This window comes from Macrotis lagotis, chromosome 2 (assembly GCF_037893015.1).
Source record: "Macrotis lagotis isolate mMagLag1 chromosome 2, bilby.v1.9.chrom.fasta, whole genome shotgun sequence".
In the NCBI taxonomy this organism is placed as follows: domain Eukaryota; kingdom Metazoa; phylum Chordata; class Mammalia; order Peramelemorphia; family Peramelidae; genus Macrotis; species Macrotis lagotis.
In genome coordinates, this window is record NC_133659.1 from 168,221,519 (window position 1) to 168,244,837 (window position 23,319).

Genomic DNA, 23,319 nt, shown 5'->3' on the forward strand with positions numbered 1-23,319 from the left:
TCTTTCTGGCTGCTTGTAATATTTTCTCCTTGACTGGGGAGTTCTGAAATTTGGCTGTACTATTCCTGGGAGTTTTTATTTGGGGAGCTCTTTCAGGAGGTGATTGGTGGATTCTTTCAATTTCTATTTTATCCTCTGCTTCTAGGATTTCAGGGCAGTTTTTCTGGAGAATTTCTTGAAAAATGAAATCTAATTTTCTTTTTTTTGTCATAACTTTCAGGTAGTCCAATAATTTTAAAATTACCTCTGCTGGATTGGTTTTCCAGGTCAGTTTTTATAATGAGACATTTCATGTTTTCTTCTAGTTTTTCATTCTTTTGGGTTTTTTTTAATTGTTTCTTGATTTCTCACATAGTCATCAGCTTCCCTTAGCTCTATTTTACATATGAAGGAGTTTTCATCAGAGAGCTTTTGTGTCTCCTTTTCCATCTGGCCAATTCTGCTTTTTTAAGTCATTCTTCTCTTCATTGACCTTTGGAACTGCTTTTTCTATTTACCCAAACTTTTTTTTTTTTGCAAGGCAAATGGGGTTAAATGGCTTGCCCAAGGCCACACAGCTAGGTCAATCTAAACTGGTTTAAGATGCTATTTTCTTTAGTATTTTTCTGTATCTCTTTCACCAAGCTCTGCTGACTTAGATTTTCCCATGTTGCTCTCATTTCTCTTACAATTTTTCCTCTACCTCCGTTACTTAATTTTCAAAATCTTTTTTGAGTTCTTCATAGCCTGAGACCAATTCATATTTTTCTCGGAGACTGGATACAGAAGCTTTGACTTTGTTTTGCTATGAATGTGTGTTTTGATACTCCAGAGGACTAAAGTAATTGTCTATGGTTGGATTTTTTTTTTCTTCTGTTGTTTGCTCATTTCCTCAGTCTGTGACTTGATTTTAGCACTCTGCTAAAGCGGGGCTTTGTTTCCAGGGTGGAGGATTCACTGTCCCAAGCTTTTAAGGATTTTTGCTCCTGTTTTTAGGGATTCCCCCACCAAGGCTCTGCAAGTTCTCACTTTCTCTAAAGTCTGAGGAGAGGCTCTGACTGCTCTTCTGGCTTTTGCTCTGGTCTTTGGACTACAAGCACTCCCCTCTGCCCTGAAACTATGAGGAGGGTCCCTGCTCTGCTGCAGGCAGGAAGTTCTGTTGTGCTTCTGGTCCTCCTTCTAGTATTGTTGCCCCAGACTGAGTTTGATTAAGAGTCCCACCTCAGGTATGGCAAAGAGATGTCTGCATTCTCCACCAACTCCCTTACCATTCTGCTGCCCTGTGGCTCCCCAGGCCTGCTTGTGGTCCCCCAGGGACTGGAGCTGGCTTGTCAAGGCTTGAACTGGCCTGGGCTCTGCTCTCACTCTGGTGCAGCATAGTTTTCCTGCTGACTTTCTCAGTTGTTCTTGGCAATTCTGGACTGAGAACTCTGCCACATAGCCAGGTTCCCCCAGGAACTCAGGTGCCCTGAAGTCTGTTTTTGGTTAGCTGGAGCCAGTTTGCTCTGATGTGACTTGGACTGTGCTGTGGGCCTTTTCTAACCCCAGTGTAACAAATCCTTCCTGCAGCTATCCTAAGTTGTCTTGAGCTGGAAAATTGTTTTACTCAGTCTTTTTGTGGATTCTGCTACTCTAGAATTTGGATAGAGTTATTATTTGAAGGTATTTGGAGTAATTTGAGGGAGAGCTCAGCCAGTCCTAGCTTTTACTCTGCCATCTTGACTCTGCCCCTCAAGATTATCTTTTTAAAATATTTTATTTATTTATTTTCCCAATTACATGCAAAGACAGTTTTCAACAATCATTTTTTTTTGGTGAGGTTTTGAGTTTCACATTTTTCTCCTTCCTTCCCTTTCCTCCCCTGTCCCCCCTCACAGAAAGCAATCTGATAAAAATATACATATATAACTAGGTTAAATATATATCCATAGTAATCATGATATGAAAGTAGAATCATAACAAAAAGGGGAAAAATATGAGAGGAAAAACCATAATACATAAAACAAATTTCAAAAATTGATAATCACAAGTTTTGTTTAGCATTCAGACTCCAATTCTTTTTCTAATTGTGGATGGTATTTTCCATCACAAGTTCTTTAGAATTGTCCTTAATTATTAAACTGCTGAAATGAACAAGTCTGTCATAGTTGATCTTCATACAGTGTTGCTGTTAATGTTTACAGTGTTCTTCTGGTGCTGCTCATTCACTGAGTATTAGTTCATACAAGACTTTCCAGAATTTTCTGAAATCCTGTCCCTCACGATTTTTTTTGTTTGTTTATTTTGAAGGCAATGGGGTTAAGTGACTTGCCCAAGGTAAATAAAACTAGGTTAATTATTAATTATCAAGTGTCTAAGGTCAAATTTGAATTCAGGTCCACTTGACTCCGGGGCCAGCGCTTTATCTATTACCTCCCTCATGATGTCTTACAGAACAATAATTTCATCACATTCATAAACCTTAATTTGTTCAGCTAGATGATGGGCATCCCCTCAATTTCCAATTCTTTGCCAATACACAATGATCTTCTGTAAATATTTTTGTATATATGGGGTTTTTACCCTTTTTTGTGATCTCTATGGGAAACAGACCTAACTGGATCAAAGGATATGCAAGGATTAGTTTATTTTTGAACTGATGGTAGATTAAAGTGGACAGGGATGGGGACCACTGGAGAAGGTAGAAAAGTGAAGAAATAACTTTTAAACTTTGGAGTGTAGTTATTTGAAGGAGATTTCTCCTTTCTTTTATTCACCCCCCCCAAAAAAAACCCCTAAAAATTCACATAATCCTTTTTTTTGACTAAAATTTATATGAGATTACTGGAAGAGAAGGAACCCCTCTCTCTAAGAACTGGACTCAGATCTTTTTTATCTCAGAAGTTATGGAAGTCACACCTTGGCATTTGAAATTATAATTACTTGTGCTTAATTAAATCCCAAATCTACAGTTTGAATTAACCTCCTACTCATGATTGGTATCACTTATTTTTGCTACTTTGGGTACACGTTGTGGTACTGGGTTGCTGGATGTGGCAGCATTCTAAAGCCCTGCTCTTTTTAATGAGTCACCCTTTCCACCTATTTGAAAAGCAACTTCCAAGTTTGTGAAAGACTTATTTCATGAGGTAGTGAGGGCAGATATATTTTTCCCATTTTATATATGTAGAAACAAAGGTTTTAAGTTAATATCTTAAGTATCTTTAAGCTCCTTGTAATAGTAAAAACTGGCAAGCATCGAGAAAACACAGATGCTGGGTTTGATCTTTTGATAAAACTAATTCATATTTACACCTGCTGAAACAAGAGCTGAAAATGCTTTCATAGATTTTGTGATCGTGATTTATTCATTTTAGGAAATTCCCCATGAGAAACCTCTTCTACCAATATAGAACAGCATCTTCTGTAACATCGTCTAAGAGAGTTGTCTGGGACACTGATAGGTTAAGACACATGAACCAGGGTCATGCTGAGTGGAATTGATTTCTCTTCAATAAGTCAACAAGTTTTTGTTTAGCACTTAATGTTCCCCAAGTCTGATGATAAGAGCTAAGGAAACAAAGAAAGCCAATGATAGAGTCTCTCAAGGAAAAGACTAGCAGCAGATTGGTTGGGGAGGATGGGCAGGCCTGGGGAGGGCAAAAGGTGAGAATTGAGTGAAGTCTTAAAGGAAACTAGGGAAGCTCAGGTCAGAAATGAAAGAGGAGCATATTCAGGAATGGGGATACAGCCCATGCAAGTCAATCAGAAAATGTAGTGTTGGAGAAAGTCAGAAGTCTGTTGTAAACTGTATAGAGGAAAGTAAAGAAGACTGGAAAGGTAGAAAGGAGCCTGGTTTTGAAGGACTTTAAAAGTGAGGAGAGACTTGAGCAAGGAGACCAATTGGTAGATGATTTTCAATTTCTAGCTGAGAGGTGATGGCATATATGTTAGAGATATGGGAAAGGTTCTGACAATAAATTAGCTATACTGGGTGAGTGCTGGTGGGATGTAGAATATGACACTAAACTTGTGAGCATGAGCAGAGTATAGTATTACCCTTGACCATAATAGGAATATTAAGGGGCGAAACTTTGGGGCAGAAAATTATATGTTCTATTTTGGATAGGTGGAGTCTGAGATGCCCAGAGGACATTTAGTTCAAAGAGTCCAAGAGGCAGTGAGTGATACAGGACCCACCTCTGAGATCAGAGATAAGGTCTGGATATGTAGATCTGGGAGTCACCTGCATAAAGATGAGAGTTGGAAATCATTAAGCAAGACAGTGTAAATGGAAAAGTGAAGAGGAGCCAGGATAGAGCCTTGGAGAGACATTCATAAGTTAATAGGCATGACTTTGTTCAAAATCTAGCTAAGGAGACTGAGAAAGAGCACTCAGGAGAACCAGGAGAAAGCAGTCACAAAAATTCAGAGGAGAGTATATCTAGTTGAAGAGTATAGTCAAAAATGTCAAAGATTGGTAGGTCAAAAACAATGAAAAGACAATCAAGTTATGACCCTCAAGAAATCATTTGTATCTTCGGAGAGACCAATTTCATTTGAATGATGGGAAGGTGGGAAGCTAGATTGCAAAAGGTTTACAAGTGTATAAAGGGCAGCCTGAAAACTTAAAGATGACGAAAGAAGGAAATAGTCGGGGTTAGATGGGTTGTGGCAATGTATGCCTACTATCAATACATTATTAATGAAACTGAATTAACACTACCATTCTGGAAAGCTGTTTAGAATTATGCAGATAAAATGACTAAAATGTCCATACTCTTTGATCCAGAGATTCTATTAACAAGCATCATATTCCTTGATACGAAAGCACTCTTTATCCTTTAGCACAGAAAAGATAACCTTTTTTTTTTTTTTTTGAGGCATGGGGTGGAAAGATGAGGTGGGAAGAAAAGGGAGCTTTTGATAAATAGACATAATCATTTTGTTGACGTATGAGTGAGGCAAGACCCTCACCCAAAAGGGTTAGTGAAGAAAGTATGTTTGGAGTCTTGAATATAGATGGGAAGTTTTGGATAGCCATTATGGAAAGTGGGATAATAAAATAAATAGACATAAATGAATGTTTGCCTTGCTGCAGTGAGATCTCAGATGAGATTATGTAGCATAAATTTGTAGTGAACCCATTTAGCACAATTCTATGATTTTTCTCCTTGTTCATTCAATATCATAAGGGGCATGGTTGGATAAGATTGGCATCGTGTGATTTGTGGTAGCATAAAAGGTGAAAAGGATTCCCCAAAGGATCAGGGATAGGAAAGGGAGGAGAATGCAACCTTTTGGGGATTAATGGCTTGAGCATGAACTGAAATTCATGATGTGGACTAATAACAGGGTTGGTGATAAGAAATAGGGAAAATTGAAATAATAAATTATTATAATTAGATAAAGGAATTTTCAAGTTCATGAACATAAAAGTTGAACCACACCAGTGAGGTCAAATCAAAGATATGACTATTAGCGGAGGTAAAATGGAGGAGTGTTACTGTTTGTCCTTCATTTCCAAAGAAGACCAGGACATATATCCATATACCTGTGGATCAGGAAAACTGAAGATGTTTCTGGATGCGATAGGAAACAATGGAGGAGTAAGTAGATTGAGGGTCCACTGCACATTCCTGCTTATCATTTTTATAGAGCGTATCTTTTTAAAAATTCTTAGCACAAATTCTTAGCATAGAGAGCATAAGAATTACCCCATTTTAACAGATTAATAAACCCAGACATATGCAACTTAAGTCATTTACCCCAATCCATCTCAGAAGCCAGTAGCAGAGCCAGCAGCTAGAGCTTTGATTTCCAAAAGAATTCTTGCTTGGAGACAACAGTATGCAATTTGGCTAGGACCGGTTGTCTCTAATGTTGTGCTTGTCCAGGCATATTTGATGCTTTTCCTACTCTCTTGTTTAAAAAAAAAAAGACCATAAAAAAGCTGAAATGAAAACTAGTTTTATTTTTCATTTGTGTGATCATGCTCTAGGCACTTTAGGGCAAAAAAAGTTTTTTAAAAAATGCACACACATTAAACTATCAAATAGGTTGATCCAAATTGTCCAAATAATCTTCTAGTCCCAGCATGTCTTTTTTTTTTCCTCTCATAGAAATTAGGATCATATATTTGTAAATGACTTGTGGAGGAGATTGAAGCAGTCAGTGTAAATGGAGTTTCTCCAGGTGCTGACGCCTAATCGCTGGGTAATAGCTGTGGACTTGCTGTGAGACCCGCATTATTACAATGTAATCAGAGTCCTGTTGCTCTGCTGTTATTGTCAGCCACTTGTGGAATTTTAAAAGCAATAACAATTTTGATTTTAAATCACGGCATTATTAAAGTTATTTTCTTTGCTTGCCATGAACATAGCTGCTGATGCTTGTGTTTGAAGGGCTTAGCCTTAGCTGAGTATTTTATTGGTGCTGGAAGGAATAGTTCTGTTTCTGGGTATACTAAGAAACTGAGAGGTCCTTCTTTTTTTCTTTTCTTTTTATCATCAGTTCTCAATTATCCATGCTAATAGTGCAGGCAAGTCACAAATAATTTAGAAAAATAAACCATCACTGATCTGGTTGGGGAAGACATTATTACATCTTTAATTCTCTTGTTTTAAGCTCTTAAAATTATTTCTATTTCTGAGCACATACCAGCTGACAGAGTGAGAGATGACCCAGAAATATGTCAGCTTGTAGGAGAAAAAGCTAGTTTAGATTAAAACAATTGCAATGGTCCTTCTACTTGTAGACTTAGAAATTAGCTACATGGATAGATTTGTGTTTGTTAGAACTGTAACATATAAGAGATGATTCTGGGGAGGGGCAAGGATATGCTTAGAAATGAAGATGATTTAAAAGCAAAAGATGTTAAGAAAATATTTTAGAGGAGAAGGGCAAGTTTAGGTCTGGATTAAAAATATTTTCTGTGATTAAAAACCCAGTTTTACTTTTACTCTTTTTATCAGTTTTCTTAAACCACTCAATTGGTAGCATTCTCTTATTCCTTATGACCACGTAAGTTCTAAAAAAAATCTTTATTAAATGATCTCATTAATATTTTCTATATCTTTTGAGATCAAAGAGCAGGATGACATTTTTATTTCACAAAAGGGAGGCTAAAGCTTAGGAGATAGGAATTATATAAAAGGCCAGACTGAAGAATGCTGACTGCTGAGTTCATGAGAGTCTATGTATATCAAAGGGGTGGTAGCCAAGTTGATCTCTGAGTTATCTTGTAACTCTTTTAAGATTTAATGGTAATGAAAGGGAACCTGCTACAAGCATATTAGGTAATGCCACACTGACCAATGTTGTTTTACATAAATATAATAAAAACCTGATATAGTAATAGAGTCCACCATGATGCCATGAGGAGGTGACATGAGGACTGTTCCAGTGGATGGAATCAGGCAGACCTGGGTTCAGAGCTTGCTGGTCACTTCCTAGCTGGGTGACCCTGTGAAAAGCACCATATACTTCGTCTGCCTCAATTTCCTCACTTGTTAAATGGGGGGGATAATAATCACATTGAATCAGATGAGATATTTGTAAGGTAGTTAGTACAGAGTAGGTGCTGTCAGTGTTGACTTCCCCTTTCCAGGTTTGTGTTGCTTGACTCTTTGAGGAGGCTACTAAGAATCCTTACACCTCTCAATCCATTATTGAGTGACCTTGATACTCTGTTCTGTTGTTCTACTTGATCAGTTAATAGTAGTAGATAAGCTATGCCAGTAGTTACAAACCACAATTGGGTATTATTTTTAGAACTTTTTTTTTTAGGTTTTTGCAAGGCAAATGGGGTTAAGTGGCTTGCTCAAGGCCCACACAGCTAGGTAATTATTAAGGATTTGAACCCAGGTACTCCTGACTCCAGGGCCAGTGCTTTATCCACTGTGCCACCTAGCTGCCCCTATTTTTAGAACATTTTTAATGAGATCCAGTAATATATCAAAAAGGGCAGCTGAACTGAGAATCCATGTTCTATCCCTGTCAGCTGCTAACTATCCATGCAATCTTGAGTCATTTGGTCTCTCTGGGCATCTGTTTCCTTGTCTGTAATTGAAAGGTTTAGAATAGATGTTCTCTAAGGTCTGGTCCCTTCCAGCTCCAAATTTTATATATAGTTTATTTTATCTTCTATTCAAAATTAGGGAAAATATTGTATAAAGTAGTTCTCCAAATCATTAGTACCTGTTCTCTCACATTTGTCACTATTTTGAGTGATGCTATATCTGATAGAAAAGGCTACCTAGACTCTGGAGCATCAAATACATTCCATTGGCTATGTTTTCAGTTTTCTTTAAATGTTCTTTTCTTCCTAGGATTGGATTTATATTGAGCTCTGGGTCCTTGCAATCTCCATGTGTTTAATAAACTCCCACCAGTATGACCTCTATGGGCAGAAGTCATGTTAAGGTCTGCCTTTGATGTATATCAATCTTGAAAGAACTCCTATGGCCTCATATAACCCTTGCCATCTCTATGAGACTTGCTTTCATTATCATCCTGAGAATCTGGGTCCAATTCTGCTACTAACTAGCTATGCTACCTTGAACAAATCATTTACTTTCTCTGGACAACAAAGTCAGTTTCTTTAATATTACTGAGGACCAAGTTGAGATAGATTTCTTATTTTACAGGTTTCAAGGTAGTGAGTTGGGATGGCTTCTTATGATTTTAGGTCCCAGAAAGGCTACCTAACCTGTGTTAAATTAGAGACTTGGGAAGAATGCATGGAGTGGGGGATAGTGAGAAACCAGAAGTTTCATCTGTCTTCTGTTTTATGTTGTTTATTCACAGAAAGCTGCTCTTGTGGAGCATGGGATCCGGAGGCTTACTTTCCTGGTTGCACAAAAGGTATTGATGTGTGTTTTGTAGCTTTATTAAGCTTTTTATGCAGCTGCTGATGGATCTGCTACTTAATTAATGTTTTTAAATTAAAAGTCATTCTTATAATAATGGGGCATAAAAATTGTTTAATTCTTGATGTTATGGGGCTATAATTGTTTTTCAATGATTTTTTTAAGAGAAAATGTTAGCTTAATTTTTTTTATCAATTGTTCTTAATTTGTTTAAAATTTTGTTACTAATTGCTAGCTTCTACTCTTTCCCCCTTCCTTTCCCTTTGCTTCATTTGTAAGGATTTCAGAAAACAGGTCAACTATGAGGTGGATCAAAGATTTCATGTAAGTAAAAGGCATGATAACAAAAAAGCTCCCTGATATTTTGCCCCATGTACCACTGATTTATTTTTAAACAGAGTTGTGAGTAGTAGCATGTGATAAATTATTTCATTTCTAAATACACTCAGAGAGGCTAAAGTGAGCTTAGTCTTCTCCTTTTAGACTGTGATGAATTTTTTTAACTTTTTGTATGTTTCATCAAAAGATTTTTATATGCCGATGCATATTGAGTATATTCGTTTAGAAACAGTTAAGAATAAGCAAATCCATTTATACAGAGTTAATGGTTAAGAATTTCCAATTAGAACTTTGAAGTCATGGTTTCTAGCCTATTGTTTTTCCTTTTCCTCTGCTACTTAACTATAAAAACTGTGATATATTGTTAAAGGGAACATACATTCAAAAGATCAACACCTGAGCTTTTGTACTGATGTTTTGAGGTGTTAGAAGCCTTAAAAGGGAACCCAAATTATTTTCCCTTTGTCATATTAATTATAATAGCAGCAAGTAAAAATTGAATGGTGTTTTTATTTCTTTAAATGAAAATGGCACTATGGGACTTAAAGTGTTTACCATGAGAAGAAAATGTTTGGGGCAGAAAAGACCCTGTGTGATGAGGGAAAAAAACTATCAACTCTCAGCATCTCTGAATGTAACTTAATACTCCAAAATTTATATTTAAAAATTTGTATTGTAGTTATTATATTACAAATTATATTTTTAAAAATATTAATAATATATTATTGATACTTATATCATTAGGAAGTCTTAATCTTCCCAATTAGAATTCATAGCCATTTGGATCAGTTTTTCTCTAGCACTACTCTTAATTTTATTTGGGGCATTACCCCAATTAAATATATGGGGCATTACCAGCAAAGTATTGCTTTAGCCTAAGGACCTGTGAATGATTGCCCTTATTACCTTTTTTGCTTATGGGAACTCCAGTCCTTGGCATGTTTTTCTTCTCAGAGTGAGTCTTGTTAGTTTTGCTCCAAACAGTAACAAGGTAATCTATCTTGAAATCTAAAGAAGCTACAGCCTTTTGAAATGCTTTAGGAAGTATTGTGGACTGCACAACTCCCTTCTGTTATTGATGGTAGGAAACCAAGCAGAGTTCAGATATGTATCAATCAATAACTTTAGATAGGAAACGAGAGTCAGTGGAGAAGTATGAGGAGCTTAAGAGAGAACCCCAGGGCTTTAGGAAGAAAAATCAGGAGCTTAGAGAGTCAAATTGATACTTGGGGATGGAATATGAGAGTCTATGAATAAATATTGTGGTTGGAGATGCTGACCAAGAAGCTGGGGAGAATCTTGAATAAGAGAGGAATGCAAAAGCCGGGTCCTGGATTTGGTAAGAAAGAACACTGGTCTGGGTTCATATAAAGGGTAACAGACTTGTGCTTCCAGGGCTCATGGCAGATTGAGACCAATCACAGATACATGTTTTTCCTCCTGCCTCTCCTTGTCCTAGTAATGCAATCTTGATGTTTGAAAGAAAATTCTTGAATATTTATATTTCTAAGAAATCAGAAATTTTTTTCCTGTTTTTCCCCCCAATAGCTTAGGCTTGACCCCCCCCCCATTATTATCTGTAGCATACAAGCAAATTTAATGAATTCCTCATTACTGTTAAAAAGGCAATCAGGGTGAATCAGGTGGCACAGTGGATAGAGCAATGTCCATAGAGTCAAGAGTACCTGAGTTCAAATCTGGCCACAGACACTTAATAATTACCTAGCTGTGGGGCCTTGGGCAAGCCACTTAACCCCACTGCCTAGCAAAAACCAAAAAAAAAAAAAAAAAAAGGCCATCAGTAATTGGTATAATTAGCATTTCTTTTAAGCTTCAAATGCATGCTTCCAGAACTGCTAGGTGGCGCAGTGAATAGAGCAATGGCCCTGGAGTCAGGAGGACCTGAGTTTGAAGCCAGCCTTAGACACTTAATAATTACCTAGCTGTAGCTGTGTGTCCTTAGGCAAGTCACTTAACCCCATTGACTGGTAAAAAAAAAAAAACTAAACTAAAAAAAAAATGCATGATTCCCCTCAAAATAAACAAGCAAAACTTACAAACTTTTAAGGGTGTGACCAGACTTTTAAAAATCCCTTTTAATATTTTTATGTGTTTGAGTTGAGTATAAGATTATGCTAATAGACTCTGTGGTCTAGGATGGTAGTTCTTTAGGGAACTTTCACTTGGAATCATTTCCCAGGCCTGACGAACATGGGTATTATTTGGCATATTAATATATGCTTTTTTGCTTGAGGGAGCCAAGAGTTAGCTGAGTAATGTGGATTGGATTATTTCTTAAAGGTTGAATGACAAAAGACTTGCATGTTTACATTTTGGGACACCTTAGAAATAATGAGTGGTGAATATGAGTGAAAGGACATCTCTTTCTGAACTTGGATCAAGATCTATGATGGTCTGGAACTCTTGGCAAGTAGGATACAAATTCTGGTCTCACTGTTGCAGTGAGGCTCCAAGTGCCTCTGTTGGTGGCTTGCCATTCTCTAAAGTATACTTGGTCTTTGTCATGTCATCTGATGTGTGCTTGCTTCATAGTGTAGTGGGAAAAAGAGGAAGCTTTCTTGGGGTATTATGAGATGAATTCTTTGATCTCTTCGGCTTCCTAGTAATCCACTGTGATGTATTCAGCTTCTCCTGTTCTACAGTATGAAATCCTCGCATTATTGAATGGGAAAGAGTTCAGTGGATGGGCCAAGAAGATGAAGGAAGGTTCCCTCCTGCCCTGGCAAGTGTGCAGTGAAGACATCTACAGGGTTGCATATTCTTATTCATTTATCCCCTCTCAATTCAGGAAAAGATAGAGAGACAGGGGAAGGAGAGTAAAGGCTCTGCAGGTAGCTTTGTTTTGTTTGGTGTTCCATTCTCAAGGCAGTAAATCCTATAAACATTGCCAGCCTTCCTTATTCAAGCACCATAGTCCCAGGGGCTGTCCATTAGGAGGGTTTGTCTTAGTGTCGTAGTACCCTAACACCAAAGCGGCATGTTAACTAGCAACCAGGAGGCTTGATGTTTGGTCTTTCTGTTTGTGTAACACCTAATTAAATCAAGCACTGCTAAAAGACTTGGATTCCTGATGTGTACCAAATGCTGAGCTTTGATCTTTAGGAATATAAAGGAATATATGTATATCCTTCCTTCATGTGAAAATGGACTCAGGCCTTGAGTTACAACAGAAGAGATTCTGTTTGAGGTTCAGTCCACCTGAACTACTCATAATATTGACACATGAAATTGTCAAATTGGAAAGTAGAGGTTGATCTGCTGGATCATCCATGCCTTTTTGTTTTTATTTGTTAGTGATACCACTAACAGTGGTTAGTGTCTGTTTTTAGGATTCCTTTTTTTCCCCCTTTTTTACCATACAAAATTCATTATTCTTTTTCTTTTTTGGATTAGATCTAATATTGAATAAGTTCTAATTTGGCATTTCTGATTTTGTTTAAATTGACTTCTCTCATCTGCTCTGCACATGAGATTTCATGAGCTTTTTAAAGCTGGTTGCAAGCTAAGCTCAATTACTAAGCAATTCCTACTGTTAAAGTTTTTTAGAGGTATTTAGATTTTGGAAAGTATAGTATGGTGAATTTTCTATACTGGTCAGTATTAGTAGTTAACGTAAAATAAAAATATCTTGGGAGGCAATTCATTTTGTTGTACACTATTAGCTTACAGAGGATTTGGTTTGGGTTAGTTTTTGTTTTAATTACAGCCTATATAATTAGGTCTCAGCATGTTGAGGTAAAAGAGAGTTGCACCAGCAAGCTTCCAATTTCTTCATCTCATTAGGTTTTTAACACGATTATTAGTATCATAATCAGCTATGATGATTTCTGTTGTAGGTTTTCACGTTCTCTGATATGCAGGGTGTCTTGATTGGTTAATTTAGGCAAATTATTTTGATTGTCTTGATGATGGTTGGCTGATTAGAACACACAGCAGGGGTATAATTCCTCTTCCTAGGAAATGTTGTTGTCTTTCAGAGTTTTGGTACCAGAACACTAAGAGTATTTTTTTTTTGCACATTCAGTTATATTTGTCCATAATCCTAGTAGAATGTTCTTGAAAACATTTAGATTAGTGATGGAATGAGCATGGATAAAGTTAGGGAGAATTAGCAGCATGAAGAGAGGAGTAAACAAGAGGAATCAAGAAAGGATATTATACTTCATTCTCTTTGTTGTCTGTGTATCTTTGGTCCCTTAAGTGATAGTCATATTTTTTTTTTAATAGAAGCTCAAATCAAAAAGTTCTCTCATTCTCAGAAAGATTTGCTATGCTTCTTTGGGATTTATTTGTCACTTAACATTGGATTCCTTGCCTTTGTGAAATCTCTTGTTTGGCACTTCTCATGTTTAGTTACGTTTGTGAAATTAAGAACTCAAGCCCTTTTTTTCCTCTTACATTCTCCTGTATCACATGTGATCAATTTCAGGCTAAAAGTATTTTTTGATTGGTGATTTTCTAATGATTGGACATTTATTAGTAGTAACAATAGTTTTAAATAGTGAAAAAGGTTTTAAAATTTGAGTCACATATTAGTGCTATATAGAATTCTTTAAACATTAAGATGAAATTTTTTTAAAAATTTGGTCAGTGAATAAGGAGAAGAATATTGCTTTTATAGACATAGATTAATATATAGATCGATCTATAGACATATCAGTAGATACATATCTATATCTCTGTATATTCAACCAAATTACATATAAGGAGAGAAGCAATGGGGAGTAGAAAAATGTCACTTTCCATAATCTTAACTGAAGGAAAATCATGTGGATGGACATTCTTATTCTTTGGTGGGGAGGGGAGAGTTTGTCATTTTTTTATGGAATACTTTCAGAGCCAAATACCAGATTGCACAAAACTATTAACATGAAATCTGGACAAGCCAGCTGAAATTTTTTCCTGCTTAACTTTAAAACTAGCCCCATATTTTTCTTTTTCACTTTGTGGGGGCAGAGAACTTTTTAGGTCAAAGCATTTTCTTCAGAAGATTATACTATGGGTAAAAACCACTGTCAGGATGCTTTTAAAGAACCAAGCCTTAACAAGCAATACTGTAGGATTCAGTGCAGGGCTCTGAAATCCCAAATAAGACTAGAAGTAAATTTGGAGGTCATCAGTGCTTGTCACTGTTTTATAGATAAGGAAATGGACTTGGAGAGGCTGAGTAATTTGTCCATTGGTTCACTTGTAGTAAATTGTAGATCCTGGATTTGAACCCAGTCTTTCCACTGCCTCATGTAGATCAAAGCTGCTTGTAGGCATTTCTGCAATTTAAATGCCAATATACTGGGAGCTGCCAAATAAATAAGAAATCAGAGAAATTTTCTCTCAATTGTAAACCTCTAAATTATCGTCATGGAATTTATTTTTGTTTATTCCCTCCCCTTTTCTCTTCTACTCCCCTTCCTCTAATCTTGTCTGTCATTCTTCCTCTTCACCTCCCTCCTTCCCCCATTTCTTTACTTCCCTCGAATTTCTTCTTCCTTCCTTTCCTGCTTTCCCTTAATTCCTTCTCTTTCTTCTTTCCTTCCAGCTATCTCAGATTTAAAAATTTTGATTCTGTCCCATCAGAATGGAGTCTTCTAGGTTTTTGACTTCCTATTAGCAAAATTTCTCTCTACTTTAGATCTTATTTGAGAGATATTCATGTAACTTTTCTTGGTTGCTCTGCTTTGTACTGACAATTAGTTGATTTTTTTTTTTTGCTCATAATGAAGAAGAAATTTAATGAAACCTCCTATAGAGGAAAATAGTAATGAACTTGATTCCTGCACCACCAGTAGAGCTCCCCATCTGAGAAACGGGTATTTCATGTTAATAAGTTAGATTTCAGAAACTAATGAACTCCACTAATTGGATTTATCTTTGTTAATTCATAAGGGTCTTTTAAATTGGGTTGCCTTTTTGTGTAATGCCCTGCCAGAGAGTTGTAAGACCTTATGATAATAAGCACCCTGGTCCCATCCTGGCCTTTCCAGTAAAGTTAGTGGTAGTGCCTGAAGTACCTGCCTTGTAGTTTCCTTTGCACTGAAATTTTATGACTTTGGCTCTTCAAATTACAGACTTGACAACAAGAAAGAGCCAGGGTTTTGATACGCTATGCTGGCTGGCTAGTTTGTTTCTGTTTTAAGAGCTGTTTAAGGAGAAACTTGGGAAATCATCTGAGCAGCTACTGCTGCAGTAGCTATAACACAGGTACATATGCTCTGGTGCTATTTGCCCAGGTGTGCTGAGGGCAGCCCCTAGGGAGCTCTGGTGGAACAGTAGAAAAATCACAGTATTCTTCTGTGATATTGTCAATTCTGAGTTATGTTAGACAAGTGAGTGTTTGAGGATAGCAGTTTTCAAATCTTCTGGGCCATGATGATGAAGAGTTGGATTGCTGTTAGGTCCCAGGCTGTCAAGTTGCCCCAAATATTCTTCATATGTTACCTGACCCAAGAGCAGTTGGAAAACCTGTGACTTGCAGGTGCTTGATTGTCAATGTATACCTTTTTTGTTATTGTCTATCTGACCCAAGGGGGGGGGTACAGTTGGGTAAGACTGAAAATTTTTTTTTCTCTTTAAATAACAGAGAGAGTTTCCTAAATTTTTCACATTCCGAGCAAGGGATAAGGTAAGAACTATACCTTTTTCTTTGCTTATTTATTTTGCCCCTTTCCTATTTTTTCCCCTTAATTAAAACAAAGGACAACTCATCATCATATGTTATATATGAGAAAGAATCCCTTCTTTCTTCATCATCTCAATTTTGTGTTTCCTCATGTCTGAGATCTTCAGTGGTCTTGGAACAGGTTCCTTTTTAAGGAAATATTTTATTTCGGAAAATAGCAGAAAGCTTTGCACTTTCAGAAAACGAAAGGCAATCCCAAGATGTTCAGTTCTGGTTTTTTGGAGGGGTTATCATGATAAGAAATTAGAAAGTCTTTTCACTTGTAAAGGGATTGTGCCTTTCATCTAAAAAAAAATACACATATAGTCAGCTTTCAATTAATTGCAAATTTTTTCATTAAAAAATTCCATTTGGTGAAATCTTCATCTTCTGCTTGCTTCTTCATCCTACATTTTAGCTATACCTCTGTCCATTACTTGATATATACTCTGGGAATGCAGTTTTTAAAATGTTAGTATAGCAAAATAAGTTTAGGATGAAAAATCTCTTGCTTCAAACTTACATTCTCACCTTCCCAACAACCCAAACAGTGATTCCAGTATCAAATTTCAATCATCTCATGTTTTAGATTTTTGTGTCATTGGACACATTGTATCAGTGTAGATAATTAAATTTAATTGTATTGTTATTTTATACTTAATACATTTAGTCATGAGAAGGTTCAAAAGAATTATAAAACATGGTTTCTTCCCCCAAAGAGCTTTCATCTATAGTCTAATCACAAAAAATCTATTCAGTTCACCAAATATCAAATGTTCAGTCATATATAGTATATTGTACTAGGTGATAAGAGTCATCATGATGTTATCAAATTGTCCTTGACCTCAGAGATCTTATAGTAGGAGAGATAAGTCATGTGTATAAACAACCATGATGAAAATTATACTTTAATAATTGCCAAAGAGAAGTGCATCCAAAAGACCATAAGAAATTCAAGAAATTAGAGATCTCCTTACAGTAAGGGGTATCAAGAAAAGCTTCTTGAACATGTAAACACAATGTAAGTAGAGAATGATAGGGCATGTATGATTGCAAATAATGAGTTTTCAAATTATCAAGTGGTGTAGGAGTTGAATTTTTTTTTTGTTTTTTCTTCTTTTAAATGGGTGATGTACCAACACAAGTCCTTAAGTAGTAATTCTCTTGGGTACTAATGAAAGTCCACATGTATTATTTGTTGAGAAGACACTTTGATTGCATATCCCTACTTAAAAGTCATTAATAACCTTGTGTTTTTGATGTTGTTCCTAAGTACTATTTGCAAAGTAATATGTTCTTTGTTCTTATTTCCTAGTGTCAATTGATCTTCCTCAAAGCCTCTCCTCCTCTCTACCCCCCCTCCCCCCCCCCCCCCCCCCGGCACTAATTCTCCATCAGATCTTTTCTTTGTTTTTCTTTGTAAGTGAGTTTTTTCTTTCATTTCTGAGTTCAGTTTGAGGAAGATCGTATCTATCGTCACTTGGAACCTGCCCTGGCTTTCCAGCTGGAGCTGAACCGAATGAGGAATTTTGATCTCACCGCTATTCCATGTGCTAACCATAAGATGCATTTATACCTTGGGGCAGCCAAAGTAGAAGTGGGCACTGAAGTGACAGACTACAGATTCTTTGTGAGGGCAATCATCAGGCATTCTGATTTGGTGACCAAGGTGAGTGTTATGCTTAGGTGGGAGTTAATTTTCAAGGCATCCTTGATAAAAATCATCGTCTGAGAAGTCGTAGGAATTCAAAACAAGATTAACAAGTCCTTTCCCAAAGCAATGATAGTGTTGATTTCACTACAGTTTTCATACAAGAGGTGAGAAGGGTTAATAGTCTGGGATGAGTGGTGACAGGCCAAAAGATAGCAGAAAAATGATCCTAGTGGCAGGGGTTTGGGGTTGTATTTCCTGAGCATAGCCTCTGAGTGTTGAGGAACAGAAGTGGCTCGAAGAGACCAGGTGTTTTTACCTGGATTAGAAAAATGATATGCCAAAAGGCAGATAGATAACAGGTTTATTTAGAGCCTATATAAGGCTACTACCTGACCTTGTTGTAAGTAATTTCTAAAATGACTGACTGAATATACAGTGAAAGGATTCTCAAGACCCCTGTGCTTGGTACAATATTAGTGTTTAAGACCATTTTCTTTAGAAAAAAAATTATACTTTTAGTGATATCTTTTATTTTTCTAATCTGTGTCTATATTATTTTCCAATTAACCCTTCCTTCTTCTTTTCTCCTTCCCTCCCCCTGGCCCAGAAGTCATCCCCTGTAAAAAATAATAAAAAGAGGGGAAAAGTAGTCTAGCAAAATCAACCAACACATTGAAAATATGTGGCATCAGATTTAATGCTTAATGACCATAGTCTTCCACTTCTGCAAAATGTTGCTTTTTAATATTTTCTGGTTATTGTTTTTTCCATTTACATTGTTGTAGTCACTGTGTTTATTGTTTTTCTAATTCTACTTTCTTCATTTTGTATCAATTTATATGTCTTCCCGTGTTTCTCTATATTTGTCATAAATATTTTTTTCCTTAATATCAAGATTCCATTACATTCCTATACTACTACCTGTGGAGCCATTACTCAACTGATGATCAATCTGCTTTGATTCTACTTCTGTTATGATTTTTATTTTTTTTAGGTTTTTTGCAAGGCAGTGGGGTTAAGTGGCTTGCCCAAGGCCACACAGCTAGGTAATTATTAAGTGTCTGAGGCTGGATTTGAACTCAGGTACTCCTGTCTCCAGGGCTGGTGCCCTATCCCCTGCGCCACCTAGTCGCCCCTCTTTGTTATTATTAATAGTATATATTTAGTATATATGGGGGCCTTTCTTATTTTATCTGTCATTGACATCCTTAAGATGCTGAGATGAGCTATCTGCATCAGAGGATATGGACATTTTATTGACTTTCCAAATTGCTTTCCAGAATAGCTGGAGTAATTCACAACTCTTTAGGTTTTTGCAAGGCAAATGGGCTTAAGTGGCTTGCCCAAGGCCACACAGCTAGGTAATTATTAGGTGTCTGAGACTGGATTTGAACCTAGGTACTCCTGACTCCAGGGCCGGTGCTTTATTCACTGTGCCACCTAGCCGCCCCTAATTCACAACTCTTAACAACAGTGCCTCTATCCTCAGGTGTAGTATTAACTATTTTGGCATTTTTGCCAGTTTACTGTTAAGTGAAACCTTAGGATTGTTTTTATGTTCATTTCTCGTTATTGCAATTTGAATCATTCTGTCATATAGTTATTAAGAATTGAAATTTTTTGAGAGCTATTTGTTTGTTTCCTTTGATTATTTATGTATTGGAGAATTGTTAGGACCATTTTCTCATTGCCTCCTCTAGCTATAAATTTTTATATTGATAGTGATTTCTTCCCTGTATAGGAAGCCTCCTTTGAGTATCTACAGAATGAAGGGGAGCGTCTACTTTTGGAAGCCATGGATGAACTAGAGGTTGCTTTTAACAATACCAATGTTCGAACTGATTGCAACCATATCTTCCTCAACTTTGTGCCCACAGTCATCATGGACCCATCAAAGGTACATCTATCCTAATTGTTTCTGTCAGCACCATCAAGCATGAGGGAGTAAGGTAATACATACTCAGTCTCTTTTGGTCCCAAGAGCATACTAGGACACTTTCCATAGACAAACCTGTTTAGCTTGCTAAAAAACCTTGATAGTTAAAATCTACCCACTGATTCTCTCTAGGGATGTCAGATTTGTATATAGCACCATGTAATTTTGAGTTAACAATACTAGATTATAGTGATCTATAGAAAAAAGAAGAATGTCTTCTCTTTTCCATTGCTTTCTCTTTTGTAAAATTTGTGGTTTTCTCATTTAGAATATATCTTTTGTTGTTATTTAGCCAGAGCTTTCCCTTGTGTATGCTAGTATAGAGGACTAATTTGGGCATTCTGGAAAATTGCATGAACTCTACAGGTCACATGGGTATTTTTGTGTAAATTCCTGCTTCAGTGCACTAAATGTCACCCTAGTGGCCTCCAAGAGTTAATGCAGCTTCCCAAAGTACCTAACATTCCTCTTGAGTATTTTTCACGGGGTGAGAATTTGGTTAATAAGACATTTCACACACATTACATGTGGTCCCTTTTCTAGAGGATCTGTTTCTAAAATGCATGCAAGGAATAAAAATGAAGAGATTCTATACTTGACCTCCTACCTTTAGGATGATAGCTTTTTTCTCATCATTCCCTAGACTCCCCTTTCCTTTATTGGATCCCACTCCTTTCAGTGCTTCTCCTGAGACTGGCAAGTTTTGGTGACAGTGCAAACTAGTAGAGGGGGAAATAGTTTGACTTTCTCAGGCTCAGTTATAGGCATGGTTCTTTGCATTTTGGACTTTCTATCTAAAAATGTGAATCTCAAGATTTTGTTGTTAAGATCCAGGCTTTTGCTGTAGCAACTTGTCACCTATTCAGAAAGTTGGAGAAAAGAGAAGAGGTGACTCCTTAGAATCTCATTACTTTTTTGTTTGAATAAAATTCACCTAAGCATGTTGGAATTTTAGCTTAAAATATGGCCTGGATATTTTTTTATTCTTTCATTCCTCAGTTCCCCAATAAATCCAAATGTTACCAGTTTTTTTTTTTTTACCATAGGAATATTAATTGCTTGAGTAGAAATATCCCCTATATTTATGGACTTCCTATCTAAAGATTTTCAAGAAAAGAATAGAGAGAATCTTTTGATCTGAAGCAACTATGACTAAATTTAGTGGAGTAGGCACGATGGCCTCTTCTGATTTAAGAATTTGTGTTATTGCGAAAAGAAACCATGTGAGATGAGAAGCATGCAGACAAGACCCAAGAAAAGGGAAGTGTAAAATAAGTTTAGAAGTTTTCTAACATCTTGAGGGAAAAAATTTTTTAAAAATTATTCATTTAGGGGTGGCAGCTCTTGGGAAATGTTGCAAGATATATTGGAAAAAACATCTCATTTTAATGGTACTGAAGAGAACCTTCAAGAAGGATATGGGAAAGATAGACTAATCAAAGCTTCTGGGCTCCAAGTGTTCCAGAAAAACTGCCTTTCTTTAATGTGGACAATAAACTAATAGGTGTATATTATGAAGTTTAATAAAACTGCATGGAAAAAAGCTTATGCTAGTAATTACTAAGTTGATTTAAAATCCTGTAGGTGCAGTGAAATATGGTTATCATGCATATAAATGCTACTTAATAGCTTTTTACCAGAGATTTCACTCTTATTTGGGTCTTTCACTTCAGTCCTGTGGCTCCTAATTTTTAGATATCACAGATCTTTGAAATAAACTGGAGTGAGTATTTATAAAGAGGAGGGGGAAGAGACAACTTCACAATTTGTACTGATGTAAGGCAGAGGCATCCTGTCCAGAACAAGGCCCTCACAAAGCCTTTTCTGGTTTCATCCAGATAAAGGAATAGAATTTGGAAGGGTTGTTTTTTTTTTTTTTTTAAATAACTTTGACTGGGTTATGCCTTTGGAAAGCATCAATCTTTTATTCCTCTCAAAGATTGGCACAGACTCAGAGGAGCTCTTCAGACCAGGATATTTATTAAACCTCTTGTGTTGTATGGTTTGTTGTCAGATTGAAGAGTCTGTGAGGAGCATGGTGATGCGCTATGGAAGCCGGCTTTGGAAACTCCGAGTTCTCCAAGCAGAACTGAAAATTAACATCCGTTTAACACCAACTGGAAAAGCAATTCCCATCCGTCTCTTCCTGACCAATGAGTCTGGCTATTACTTAGACATCAGTCTATACAAGGAAGTAACTGACTCCAGGACTGCACAGGTATGGTAGCCAGGATTTGAGAAACTTCACTGATCACTTCACTGTGATGTTAAAATCAGGTCTCCTGAATTACTAGAGAAAAACCCACTAACAAATCAAATAGGGGACAGCTAGGTGGTACAGTAGATAGTGCACCAGCCCTGGAGTCAGGAGGACCTGAGATTGCCTAGCTCTGTGACCTTAGGCAAGTCACTTAACCCCTTTGCATTGCAAAAAAAAAAAAGACATGCCCACTCCAGAGACCTTGGCTTCCAGAGTGAGAATCTCAACCTTTTATTACATTATTGAGAATGAAACATGATATATGCCAAGTGAACTTCCTGGTGGTTTTCTAGGTTTTTCAGTTTCAGGATCCTTTGAAAAGACTCTTGTGTGCCTACTTTACTGTCATGATTTCTCTAGGTGTTGTTCTCTAGAAATAATAGTGTCAGTCATGGGCAAGTAGAAGGCAAAAATAGGAGGAGAAATTCAGCATAAGTCTAGTAGCCTAAGGAATACCATGCAGGAACATTTATCTGTTAAGTATTATCCCATTTATGTATCACCTTCAAGGTGCTGTACTATACCCAGTACATTTATGGGTAATAATAGATGATGACTTTTTTTTTTCAAATTTATTCTTCAAATATAAAAATGGAAATCCATGGAGTAACAATTTCATTGGGACTAAGGGAATGGGGGGGAAGGGAGGTTTTCTTACTTGGCTAAACCTTACCCCAGGTACTATTGCTTTTTGCTGGAACCTGGATTTGCATTGGCTCATCTTTGTCTTTGACATTCTTTTGGAGTTCTACTTCGAAAATTTTTCTTATGTACATTGACAAATACTTTCATCCTTTTTCCTACACTCTGGATTTAAGTATGGATTACATGGCTATAGTTTGTGTCCTTTTTGCCAGTCTTCTGAAGCAGATTTAATAATGCAAGTTGGTTGTATTATCAAGGTGACCTTTCATAGCATTTTTGGTTTTCACTGTGTGATGGTCAAAAAAAGGTTATCCTTATAAGGACTTAACAATTAAAACAGAGAAAGAATGAGAGAATGTGAGGAGGTAAATGTGAGTATTCAGAATTTTTTGCTGTATTTGATGTTTTTCAGGATATCTTTAAAGACATTTTCAGTTAGAGTTTTCCATGGATGGGAACGTTTGTAATTAATTCTACAGTGGCTTCAAGGCAGGTCTATCTTGTGAAAAATAAGATGACCTCTGAGATTTTAATGTTTTTGTATATTTGTTCTTTATAACTGCTTTTTTAAAAAAAATTAGAAAGATCTGATATTTTTCTCACACTGGTTTCTAGTGATAGCATGAGTTGGTTCTTTCAGTCAGCACCTTAGACATAGTAGATATTCTGTAAATGTTTATTGAATAAATGAATGAACAAACCACCTCTAGTCTAAAGGCAAACTTCTTTTAGGATAGCTATTGTACATTTTAAGGAAGGCTTAAATGGGAAGGGTTTCCCAGGGGCCCTGTAATAGATGCGTTAAAAAGCTATAGCCACATAAACTAGGACCCTGGCTAATGGCCAGTGGATAGAATGGACAGATAGGGAATCCTCAAGGCCCAATTCTGGTGACTTCTTCTGAGAAAGTTAAGTTGATTTATGTATGAATTTAAGGGAGTGTGGAAGTAAGTGGGTCAATGGAAATTGAAAGAAGGTATA

The 23,319-nt window shown here is 36.7% G+C and overlaps 1 protein-coding gene across 9 annotated transcripts in view; it reads left to right on the plus strand.

The window, feature by feature from the left end:
• The window catches only part of ACACA (acetyl-CoA carboxylase alpha), a 277,310-nt gene that overhangs the window by 138,988 nt on the left and 115,003 nt on the right, over positions 1-23,319 (plus strand). For 7 of the 9 annotated variants that reach the window (XM_074223508.1, XM_074223498.1, XM_074223500.1 and 4 more), the window contains 6 exons: positions 8,767-8,823; positions 9,108-9,152; positions 15,766-15,807; positions 17,297-17,512; positions 19,239-19,394; positions 21,448-21,651. In XM_074223508.1, the coding sequence (XP_074079609.1) occupies positions 8,767-8,823; positions 9,108-9,152; positions 15,766-15,807; positions 17,297-17,512; positions 19,239-19,394; positions 21,448-21,651 (720 nt within the window). The remainder of the gene's footprint in view (positions 1-8,766; positions 8,824-9,107; positions 9,153-15,765; positions 15,808-17,296; positions 17,513-19,238; positions 19,395-21,447; positions 21,652-23,319) is intronic. The other 2 variants (XM_074223501.1, XM_074223502.1) reach the window with 1 other exon arrangement.